The sequence below is a fragment of the Caretta caretta genome, chromosome 14 (genome assembly GCF_965140235.1).
Source record: "Caretta caretta isolate rCarCar2 chromosome 14, rCarCar1.hap1, whole genome shotgun sequence".
Taxonomy (NCBI): domain Eukaryota; kingdom Metazoa; phylum Chordata; order Testudines; family Cheloniidae; genus Caretta; species Caretta caretta.
Genome location: NC_134219.1, coordinates 45,009,283 through 45,021,332, shown reverse-complemented (window position 1 = coordinate 45,021,332; position 12,050 = coordinate 45,009,283). Strand labels below are relative to the sequence as shown.

The window sequence follows — 12,050 nt, the reverse complement described above, 5'->3', positions numbered from 1 at the left end:
TCAGTTACTGTGGGGTCTGTGATGAGCCCACTTTGGCTTATACTTAGGTTCTTGCCTAGTTTTAGGTTTACCTTTCAGGGGAATGGGCCCTATTGTCCCAGATCCAATGTGAGACTTCATCACAGCGCCTCCGTTCTTTTGTGGATGTGGGCCTGGGCCCTTCGGCAGGAACCCAGCTCAGAGATTAGAATCACTTCCACCTACTTATCTTAAAAACAAAACCGGTAAATATAAGAGCAATGTCCGTAGGTGGGTCATGGAGATTGCAGCTGGGATTTCTGGTTCTTAAATGTACAGGCCTCCTCTGACTGAGCTCCAAGATTGTCAGGCAAGGCTGTAGCAGGCTCATCCACCGTAGATGGGCCCCAGCCACCATGAGAAGGAAACAAAGTGCAAGACCGAATGGGTGGGTGTGACGGAGTGTCCACCCCACACAAGGGCCAATTAATCTTAGGCTGCACCTGGAGGAAACCTAGGGAGTCGTAGGGCCTAATTGCAGATGAAGCCCAGCTGCGGGGAAGCAGCTGGGCGGGATCTATAAAGAGAGGAAGTTGGCAGGCAGGGGGGAGGAAATCTGCAGTGGTACCCCCCAATACCAGGGGGGAAAAGCCAGAAGCTGCAAGGACAAAGTAGGAAGCAGTCCAGGGAAGGAGCAATGAGGGTTGGGAAAGTAAAAGCCCAGAGCTGCTGGGCTGAGGGTCTCTGGATTGGAACCTGGTGTAGAGGGTGGGCGCGGGTTCCCCTACCCGCCCTGGGGGAAGCGGTCCACCTGGGACAGTTTGCCTCAAAGGGCTTGCAGTACCTCAGAAGGGGGGAGATCTTTAATGTGAGCTAGCTGGAGGGCTAAACTACAAAGAGGAAAGAGCGACAGGCTGCAGGAAGACAAGAGGCAGCAGAGCGAGTGAGGGGAACGGGCAGGAAGGGGCATCTGACCCGGTGGCAGAGTGAATTCCCCCGGAGGAGCCACAAGGAGGCGCCGCCGAGCGGTGAGTGGAGCAGCCCCCATCGCAGTGGGGTTACACAAACAGCACAAGGAGTCAATGTTCAGCGTCGCCTCTCACCTCGCTCCCGTGGCGGCCAGTGGGGTTACTTCTGATTTCATCGAGGGGGGAGTGAGCGGGGAATCCACGCCAGCGAGGTTACCCCGATTTAGACCCCGGGCAGTGCGAGCAGCAGGATTCCAGTGAATTTTACCTAGCTGGGAAGTTGGAAGAGCCTACCCCAGGGCAGCACGGGGCTTGGTTGACCTCACTGTGCATTTCCTGTGCCTCATTGGGTTTAAATTGACCCTGAACTCCGAATTTCCGAGGATTGTCCAGTCTGTGGCCCAGGCACTGTCTTTGAGTTGCCGGGGGGAGGAGGGCGCTCGACACCCCGCTCTGCCCCAGGCCTTGGCCCCACTCCATCTCTTCCCCCAAGCCCCTGCTCCGCCCCGTTCCGCCCCACCCTGGACAGTGCCTCCTGCAGGTGGCGAAACAGCTGATCCGCGACAGGCGGGAGGCGCTGGGAGGGAGGTGGAAGAGCTGATGCGGGACTGGGGGGGAGAGTCTGCCTGTGAGTACTGGGCGCTCACTACTTTTTTTCTGCACTGGCTGAGGCCTCGCCCCTTCTGGCTGAGGCCCCGCTGCCATTAGCTGCTCTCCCTCCCCGCCCCTCCTCATGGCCCTGGCTGGGGCAGGCCGGGGGGAAGGTGAGAGCTTGGTGCTGGCTGGGGCCAAGCTCTCAGCCTCATGATCGTTCATTTTTCTTAAAGCCCCAGCTCCTGGAGTCAAGTGGAGATGTGATGATTTCAGCCTCCATTCTTAAAGGAAAAGTAACTTTCCAGCCCTCGAGGCTGCGGAGGAAGCTTCAAAATGTGACCCCAATGCACCCTAAAGCAGCGGTCCCCACTTTTGGGGGTTGCACCCCCACCTTACACTTATCTGCGTGCCCTCACTTCTCCAGAGCCAGGACTGAGAGCAGGCCATGGCTCCGGGTGGGGGGATGGGACGTGGACAGCGGTAAGGAGGTCGAGGCTGGGGATGCATCTGGGGGGTGGTTCTGGGGCCGGGAGCGGGACCATGCCCAGGGTCGAGGCTGGGGGCGGGGCCAGGAGTGGAGCCATGCTAATGGGGCCAGGAGCTGAGATCGCAGCTGGGGTGGGATCAGAGCAGAGCTGGGGGTAGGGAGGGACTCCCCACCCCATACACCCCCCTAGGGGGGCATGCCCAACAGTTTGGGGACCTCTACCCTGAAGGCTCAGAAAGCAGACGGCAAATAAAAAGACTACCAAACGTCTTAGTTTTACATAATCTCTTGATTTTAAAGCCAATCTCATGATTTTGGGGGAGCCTGACCCATGGTTTTTGAACACGTGTGGTTGGCGCTCCTGCAGAATCTCCAGTCCCAACTGTAGCTTTTATATCTGGTGTGGGAAGTGGCGGCGGGGGGGCAATCCCCACCCAGGATGCAGTGGTAGATGGGGAGGAGGTGACCAGTTGGGCTGCCTGGCTCCTCGTCTCCCGCTAGCCTCGCTGATGAGGTTTGGCCTGGCGTCAGGGCAGGACAGGCCCGTTGACTTTCCTGGGGTCCTCTTCAGCTCTGCTGAGCCTCAGCCCTTCAGGAACTCAAGGACGCCCCTCACCGCTCCCGATTGCTCCCCTCAGTGCATTAGTTCCTGCCCTTTAGCATTCAGGGATGGCTTCCCCCCAGTGCTCATAGGACATTTCCTGTCTCTCTCATGCCCCGGTGCAGCGAGTTCACAGTTCTCAGCCTCCGCTGTCTGGCTCTCGCGAGCAAACCCTACAGTTTCCTAGCTCTGTATTCCCCATGCTCCTTATTGCACCTCACGTCACCGCAGGGGTCAGGCGGTAACTTCCTTCCCCGTGTCGGTGGCTGCCTTTCGGCCCGCGAGACTCGCCCATCAGTGTTTGTGCTGGTGATTATTTATAATGACCATTGTTCAAACAACACTAACAGGGTGGGCACATAGTAGAAACTAAATAAGAAGGGACTATTTTGGCAACTGCTCATTTGTCTTGTGTAGTCCCTAATAAAATCAACAGTACAGCCTGTGAAAGAAAACCAGTATCCACAGTTTTGACCTTCAGAAAAGAGAGGAAAAAACTCATGATACAGCGTGGGCTATAAAATCCTTTCAAGATTACATAAAGTGAAATCCCAGAGTGCGTTACCTGTGACCTGGAGTACAGATTTACTCATTGTCTCTGCTGAACTCATTACCTGCTTCATTCAGCACCTCCTCATTAGTTGGTCGTGTTAGTTACAAAAGTTTTAGCATCATTGCGAACAAACAAACTTCCTATCCGCACAGCTGCCAGCAATCTGAGCTTGGCAGTAAGTCAATTTACCAACACATGGAAACCTTGATTTATCGTAGAACGATCGCTGTGTGTTAGGGATTAGACATCCCACCTTCATGTCTGTGACTCACCTGCAGCCTTCTGGAGTCTGCTTTGGGATCAAATGAATCACAGTGGGATTCCTAAGCATGGAGAGCTGAGAACGCTGATCGGGGCTTCTTCTCCTCTGCCTGAGGGTCGCTTAGACCAGGCAGATCCAGAGGGTCGCTTGTCAGCTTAGGATCAGCTGTGGCTGTATCCTCACCCCAGAGATGGGTACCTGGATCCTTGGGAGTCAGAAGCCCTGGATGTGTGTGGGAATGAGGAAATAGGTTTGTTTGTTTGTTTGTTTTTTTACTATGGACACTGAGAAAATTTTTACAGGACACTGAGAAAACTTCTCTCCTGTGTGGAGGAGTCTTTGATGTCCAATATCATGTTAGTTCCACTTGAAGCATTCTCCACACTAAACATATCTAAGAAGTCTCTTCCCTATTTGCATTTGTGGTGCCTGAGAACATCTGCGTCGAAACTGAAGCTTTTCCCGCAATTGAGGTTTCTCACCTGTGTGGAGTCTTTGGTATTTAGTAAGGTGTGAGCGCTGATTGAAACCTTTCCCACAGTCCGAGCATTTGTAGGGCGTTTCTCCGGTGTGGGTTCTCTGACGCACAGGAATGGCTGAATTCTGATTGACACTTTTCCCACACTGGAGGCATTTATAAGGTTTCTCTTCTGTATGGATCCTCTGATGCACAATAAGATTTGAGCTCCGATTGAAGCATTTTCCACAGTCGATGCATTTATAGGGTGTCTCTCCCGTGTGGGTTTGCTGATGCCAAGTAAGGTTTGAATGGTCAATAAACCTTTTCCCGCACTCTGTGCATTTATAGGATTTCTTTCTTGTGTCCCCTCTGATGTCTGATAAGCTGTGAGCGCCGACAGAAACGTTTCCCACAGTCCAAGCATTTAAAGGGCCTCTCTCCGGTGTGGGTTCTCTGGCGCCTAATAAGATTAGATCTGTCATTAAACCTTTTCCCACAGTTGGGGCATCGATACGGCCTCTCTTCTGTGTGGATTCTCTGATGTGAAATGAGATCTGAGCTCCGACTAAAGCTTTTTCCACAGTCGAGGCATTTATAGGGTTTGTCTCCCATGTGGGTTCTGTGATGTGAAGTAAGATCCAAGCTCTGGACAAATTTTTTCCCACACACTGTGCATTAGTAAGGTTTCTCTCCCGTATGGATTCTCTGATGCACAATAAAGTTTGAGCTCTGATTAAAACATTTCCCACGGTCGAGGCATTTATAGGGTTTTTCTCCTGTGTGGAGCCTCTGGTGTCGAATAAGGTGTGATTTCCGATGGAAGCTTTTCCCACACTCAGTGCATGTGTTTTTAATCTCTCCCATGTGCATTCTCAACTGAGCTGTAGTTTCCTTAAGATCCTTCCATCCTCCCCCATGATTAATGGATGTAACCACTTTCTTCCATGGTTGGTTTCTCTTTGACCTGCACTGTCTATCACAGGCTTTTCCCTGGCCACAACTCGGGGAATAGGTCACTTCGGTTCTTCCCAATAGCATCCCCTGTGGTTCCATTTGCTCAAGACTTTCCTGCTGTGGATTTTCCTTCTCATTCGCACTCGCCATCCTCTCACCTGCTGGGATAGAGAGAGAATCCAGCCAGGAGCCATTCGCTGTGGGGAGAAGGAAAGAAAGGGGAACAGAAAAAAACAGGGGCAACACAATAACTGTTGGGGAAACTGAGGAAGGGGAAATTTACTAACCTATTTATCGTTTTTTCCTTCTCTAAAGCGAGTGCTCTGTGATCCATTCCACCTAGGTTATTCCTCCTCATTCTGTGAGCACGAAGGCTTCTTTTATTAAAAAACCGCTCTCTAGATTCACACTTTATCCCCAGCAGGCAGAGCTGTTCAGAGACCCAACCGCATCTCTAGCTCCCCACCGGCCAAGTGCCAAAGCTGAGAGGACAAACTCCACATTCTTATTAATAAACATTCCCAAAAGGTTACCCAGCTCCAGGCAGGAGGCTTTATCTACTGATTCTACAACAGATGGAAAGGAAGACATCCAGCAAAGCAAGATCCCCAGCATGAGGGAATACCGAGGTTTCTCCATCTCTCTGGAGGAATGTTCCGGAATGGGAAAAGCAAGGAGTGAGTGATTTGCCCTCCCAACTGGAATTTAATGCAAAATTTGGTGACATCCAGGGTGGAGTCTCACAGAGCAGGAGGTGCCCAGAGCAGAGAAGGAAAAGCTATGTGTGGGTCACTAAATTTTATCTTTCTCCCTCGCAGGAACCTGGGGCTCCATGATCCATTAAGAGAATACACTGCAGCACGGGTAATCATATGGCAGACTTACTTGAAGGAAGCACTGTTCTGTTCTGCATAGAAACTAGCACTCAGACCCAATCAGGATCCCATCTAGAATGAGCTCCAAATATACCCTCAGTCGTGAGACAAAACAGGATTAAAGAAGATGCAATTCTCTGATTCGCCAGAATTTGCCGGCAGTTTCTAGGGTTGAGCAGAAAGTCCGTGAGCTCTCCTGGGTATTCCTGCTCCAACAGGTGAAACTTCTCACTCAGCTTCCAGGACAAGGTGCCTTAGGTACTACAGGAGTTTGAGTAGGAGAGGAACCTGCCCCAGACATTTCCCCAAGTCCAGGAAATGGAGCGACGCAGAACTGACACATGTAGAATTTTGAGAGACTATGGGTGCCTGGGCCATTTATTCTGTTAACTTCCTCAGAACTGGATGATTTAGTGCTAATATTCATGTCTTCAACTGGCTTCGGCAGTTGACCTATAACTAGCTCCTTTGCTCAAGTGGAGGCCGGTTTAATCATTAGATTAGTAGTCTCTGTGCAGCATGAGCGTGACAGGATTATGGACCCACTCGGTCGAGCGGACTGGGGCAGTCAGCAGCACGGGGCTGGGGATGAAATCTCAGGCCTTGGGCTGAGTTCCTCTGATGTTTACCCCTTCCAGGGTTTCAAGAGGACAAACAAAAGAACAAAGGCCAGGAAAAGGAAAGAAGGAAAAGAAAACAGACGGTCACTCCCTGAGGAGCTGCTGGCCTCTCCTCCCTCAGAGGGGCCGTGGTCGAACCTTGGACTGGCTCAGTGTCGTCTGATTAGCCACCAGAAAGAATATAGCCTTCGCTTCGGGGAGCACAGACCTACCAGGGGCAAGGGAGCAGGGACTGCTTTCTATCTGGGGGCTGGGGAGATATAGCGCTTCCAACTGCTGAGCTACACTCCCCCCTTTTGAGCTCTACCTCCACTCCTGACATACCTTCCAGAGGCAGTGGGGTGGGGCCACTCAAGCCCAGAGCAACTCCTTACCCTCTTACTGCCTGGTGGTGGTGGTGGTGGGGTTTGTAAACCCCATCATAGATGCCTTTTGTTGTCAACTCTTCAGTGCAGAGACTGTCCATCCCTAGGGCTTGGTAGGAACAAACCTTCCTTCTCCAAGAGGAAGAGAATTTTGCTTGTTTCAGTCGGCATTTCTACCTGGGAACTTCTTATCCCCACCTGGAAGTGTCAGCTTGCCAAGGGAGTGTTGCTTTTCACATCAGTGAAAACCAAACCCAGAGGCAGGTTTGCCACCTTTCTGATTGCTGGTAACCAGACCACTGAGGCCCCGCCTCTTCCTCCTAAGGCCCCGCCTCTGCCCTGCCCCTTCCCTCAAGGCCCCACCCCCTTCTCTGCCTCTTCGCACAAGGCCTCACCACTGCTGCATCTCTTTCCCCTAAGGCCCTGCCCCCCATCGCTCGCTCCTCTCCCTCCTTCCCCCCATCACTCGCTGGACTGTCTCAAGGAGCCTGCCTGTAGGTAGGAGTCAGCCCCAGCTGAGCAGGGGCTGGCGCGGGTTAATGACCTGCCCCCTCCCCCCATCCTTTTGGTTTGGGTGCCTCGTAGGGTTGCCAGGTCCCCAAAAACTGGGCATCTGGCAACCCTAAATGGCACCTAGACATAGAAGCCAAAAACCAGACTGTCCAGGTCAAAACCAGACAGGTGGCAACCCTACCCGGAGGGAAGCATAAGAGCAGACCGAGAACCACCTTCTTAACTGCTTGCATCACTAGCAAGTTCTTCTGATGAGCTGCCTAAACCAACTGGTTGCCCTGAATGGAACGGGGGCCTAGCTGAGTACCACCTCCCAATGATGTAGAAGACAATCTGGTTCTAATTCTGGAAATTCCATTGATAAACAGGACTGTTTGTAGGGCACAGAGGTGTCTGACCATCCTGGGACATTTTCCACATCCGGTCACTGTCACATAAAATAACTGGAGTTGCCCAAGAGCAAATATTTGAGAAGTTCCTAGGAGAAGTACAACTTGTGAAACCTTTCCCTTGAGCAACTGGGGTAGAACCAGGAATGTCTGATAGAGGTGGGAAAGATTCTGGGAGAGCACTAAGGGTCTCCTCTGGAAACAGAGGAAGAAGCGGAGGGACTCAAGCAATTGAAAGGTCCGGTCAGGATGTACAAATATTATCTCGTATAGGTGGGGTATCAGTAAGTCCTCTCCTGGCCACCATATTTCACCCCAGTCAGAACACACCCATCCCCACGCTACAGCTCAGGCTCTCTGCCTTGTTGCTTCTCAAAAGCCAGGTTCTTCAGCTGTATTACTACCCCAAACAACTTAAGGCTTCCCAGCCACATCCTGACTTTGGAGTTGGCCCTTTTAAATAGCTTCCAAATAGCAAGGGGCAGCTGGCTTGGAGAAAGCAAAGCCGGCTCCTGCTGCTGAATTTCTGCCCCAAACAGCTTAAGTCTTGCCCGCCACATTGCTGTAGAGCATGGGAGATGGTTTGTTATTGCCCAGCTTTGATCTTAGCTGGGTTTCCTGCAACGCTGTGTTTTCTCCCCAAATATTGGTGTCCCACAGATTCCTGTTCTCCATAAATCCTCTCCTGGCCAGGGCGGCACCTCAGAGAGAACAACAACAAAAAAAGATATAATGGAAAAATCTTCTAGCTGGAGATAGGAGAAAAGAACCTTCTGATTCGTCCACCAGAAGCAAGAGACTGAGAACCGTTCAAACTACTGGAGAGACCTGACAGAGAAGTTAACCGAAATGAAATAAGAAAGAGGAGCTTCTGCACTTTGAAGATGAGGGGGAACAACCCTGCTGAAATGGATCACGGAGCACCAGATGGACTCTCTCCACCACATCCCCTCCTGACACTGAGGGGGAAGTACATGGGTGGGAGGGAGCTCCTACCAGTTGTCTTTCAGGATGGGTGGGAAGCTATGAGAGACATCTCCCACGAGGATATGCCAGCTGCTGACTTCCACCCTGACCTGGGGTGTGATGAGGCAGAACTGGGGGGAGCTCGCTCACGAGACATTTGTGGAGGTCCAGATTTTTCCTTCATTCAACTCACAGTTTTTGTCAGTTTCATTGATTCCTCACCTGTGTGGGTGCCTCTCGGAATCCCCCCTTCCTCGGAGGCCTCGTTCCAGCCAGGTGATCAGGTCAGGTTTGGGAATGGGAAATCCTGCTCGGGGCAGAGCAGGGGAAATCAGGTGAGATCAGCGTGTATCAGGCATTGGGAGAGTATCTGTCACAAAGAACATTCCCTGATCTTAACCTGGCCCTGCGCTGGGTTTGGGGGGATATGGAACCCGGACAAATGGAACATGGTCACTGAGCCCCCTTGGGAAAGGCAGATGTCTGTGGCCCCTGAGTGGAGGTTTCCAGGATCTGTACGCTCTGGGGGACTTGCTGATGCAAACACAGCTCTGGTGTTAAGCCCCTGCCGATTTCTAAATCTGCAGAGCCCAGAGCCCTCCCCCTGGATGATGCTCATCTCAGGAAGGGAGAGTAACTGAGATCCTGTGTGCAACTGAGAAATAATACAGACAGGTACATCCGCTGCTTCTGCCCCCTTGGAAACTGAAGGGTTGGGGGTGAACTAGCATCTCTAACATGTCTGTGACCCATCTATGCCATGAAAGAACATATGGAAAGTAAAATCTCTTACACTGGATGTGGGGAAGATGGGGCCCATTGTCCTGGAATGTAAGTGACTGAGAAATCACAGACCCCCATGGCTTCTAATAACTGAGGGGACGGGAATCCCTTACTCAGCGAGGTCACCATCTCATAGTTATCCTGCATGACGCCCCTGTGGAGGGCTCCCTGAGTGGGGTCCAGCAGAGCCCCCTGCCCCTGGGTGAAATACACAGCCACCTCCTCGAAGGTCACCGGCATTTGAAACAACAAGAGTCCCCCGCTCAGCACCTGCTGCCCCAGCCACAATACCACTAGTCACAGGAGAGGAGGGCCAATAAAATGGAAGCTCGGAGGGGGGGGCGGAGGGAAGAGTAGCAGAATCCCACCCCCACCCTGCTCAGGGCAGCCAGGTGTGGGGAGAAAGAGAGAGCTCCTTGTCCCCCACAGCAGCTGGGGGTGAGGGGACAGGGCCTCTCCTCTGGGCCTCACTGCTGGGTGCCCCCTTCATATTCCACAGCAGCCTCTGGCTAATGGGTTCAGGATCCAGCGATGTATCACTTTAGATACAGTTTGACCAGCCAGGGAGGACCAGTCTGTTACCAACCCACGGGCTGGAATGCTGCTGGCTGTGGAGATCCCCAGACTGTCAAGGGGGGTCAGAAGTGCTTTGAAAGGGCTGAGAAGCTGCCGTTCTTCTCAAGCTGTGAAGGGTCCAGGTGACTTGAGTCCAGAGCGCCAATGTGCGGGAGGTCAGATTAGATGATCATGATGGTCCCTTCTGACCTTCAAGTCTATGAATCAGTGAGACACACACAGCACATACGACGGCCACACTACAATGACCGAGAAATCATCTCTGCGAGACGATCAGAGGGGACTGTGTTCTGATGTGCGTGCTCAAGAACAGGAAGGTCGATATCATGTGGGAACCTTATCTTTGAATATCTGTAATAGCAACAAAATGGGGAGGTCTGTATATGGAACGCCTGCAGATTTACTGCCCAACTGCTTGTCTTTAAATGATATTCACAGTATTCCAAATCCTATCTACAATGGGTTGTCCCATTTATAATCATTTCTGTGTGCATGGAATGTCTATTTCCCAGGTCACTCTGTGGGACTCTCTCTTCAAAGCCCACTGGGCAATATTACCAGCTACTTAACAGGGTTTTACATACATACAACAGCCCTGAAGTTTAACTCTGTGTCCAGCCTTATGGAAAGAGCTCTGGCCTGGGTTTCACTAGAGAGTGAAGCTGAGGTGCGGGAAGAAAGGGAGCATAATAGAGTTATACGTAATATTGTGTGAGTGACACCAGATCTCATTACGCCAGTGGGGCCGTTTACCTTTCTGGGTTGGTTTTTATTCCACTTTGCGTGGCCCTGGCTGACAATGAAGTTGCCCCAAACCAGGTAGGACAAACTCTTGCTCAGAGACGCACTGTACATTTGTACAAATGACTCAAGGGTATGTCCACACTGTGGTAAAAGACCCCTGACATGGCAAGCCTGGCTCAGGTGGCTGGGCCTCAGAGAGCTCAGGTTGTGGGGCTATAAAATTGCAGTGCAGACGTTCGGGCTGAGGCTGGAGCCCCATGGGGGAGTGTCTCAGATCTCAGGCTCCAGCCCATGACCAACTCTCTACACAGCTCATTTTAGCCCTGCAGCCCAGGCCTGAGTGAGCTAACCTAGGCTCACACTCATTGGTGCAGGGCTTTTTAAACTCAGTGTAGACATAACTCAAGCACATCCCCAGCTGGTGTAAACTGGCCATAGTTCCATCTAAACCCGTGGGGCCAGATCCCCAGCTGGTGGGAATCAGAGGGGAGGATCTGACCCATGGGACTTGCAACACACACACATTTTGCAGGCAGTCCCTAGCTGGGAGGGGGGATGTGAAAATTCACTCCCGACGCAGCCCCCCAAGGGGCAGGGATGAATCCGCCCGGCGGAGCTGATCATTCCCACTAAAATCCCCAGCCAGCTGCTCAGGGGGCTAGGACAGTTTAACCGCAGAGCCAGGAGGATCGGGTCACCCCTGCTGCAGACAGAGCGAAACCCGGAGGCCCTGTTCCCTCGGTGGGGGGAGTGCAATGGGGAAGGTCTCTCTTACCTTCCCTCCAGGGTGTGCTGTGTCTGAGAGCAGGGGCTGCTCAGTGGGGAGCGTCTCCCTCTCAGGGCTGGGGATCCCAGATCTGGTGTGTGTGTGTGGGGGGGATCTGTCTTCCCTATACAGGAGGGTGCTGGCCAGATTGGGGGCTCTGCCCTGGGAGAGGCTCCCGGGGAGCAGCGGGAAGCGCCCGGCTGGAGATTCCCCTCTCCCGGCTGCAGCCCGGGCTCCGGGCTCTTGCAAGGGGAACCTGGAATCCACCAGCAACCAAATGTTACTGTAGCGAATTCACTTCCGTCCCCAGCTCCCTTCTGGGTCCTAGCGCTGGACCCATTGCTCGGCGGCCCCCTGCGCCTGGGGCAGCCCGGCCCAGCGCCCAGGGGGGTTCAGACCATCACACACGTGCAGGGCCGGAGGGGACCTCGACTGAGCGTCCTCCGTCCCCGGGAGCCCAGCCGCAGAGTCCGGGGGCCCCGGTTTGTGTTACAGACACTGCCCACGCTCGGGCTCTGTTTACCTTCCCGGGTCAGACGCTGCCGCCGCCGCCTCCATTGCGAGCCGGGGGCCGGGCCGAGCCGCTGCTGCTCCCCGGCGGGGTCTGTGCGGGGAG

The 12,050-nt window shown here is 52.9% G+C and overlaps 2 protein-coding genes across 2 annotated transcripts in view; one reads left to right on the top strand and one right to left on the bottom strand.

The window, feature by feature from the left end:
• Positions 1-12,050, top strand: part of LOC125621567 (uncharacterized) — a 46,795-nt gene that overhangs the window by 27,089 nt on the left and 7,656 nt on the right. The window lies entirely within an intron of this gene.
• LOC125621635 (uncharacterized) lies at positions 2,278-11,926 on the bottom strand. Its single transcript, XM_075119955.1, is given in 4 exon segments — positions 2,278-4,240; positions 4,242-5,034; positions 8,788-8,872; positions 11,444-11,926. Coding segments are annotated over 2 exon segments (1,179 nt in total). The 5' UTR covers positions 4,988-5,034; positions 8,788-8,872; positions 11,444-11,926; the 3' UTR covers positions 2,278-3,807.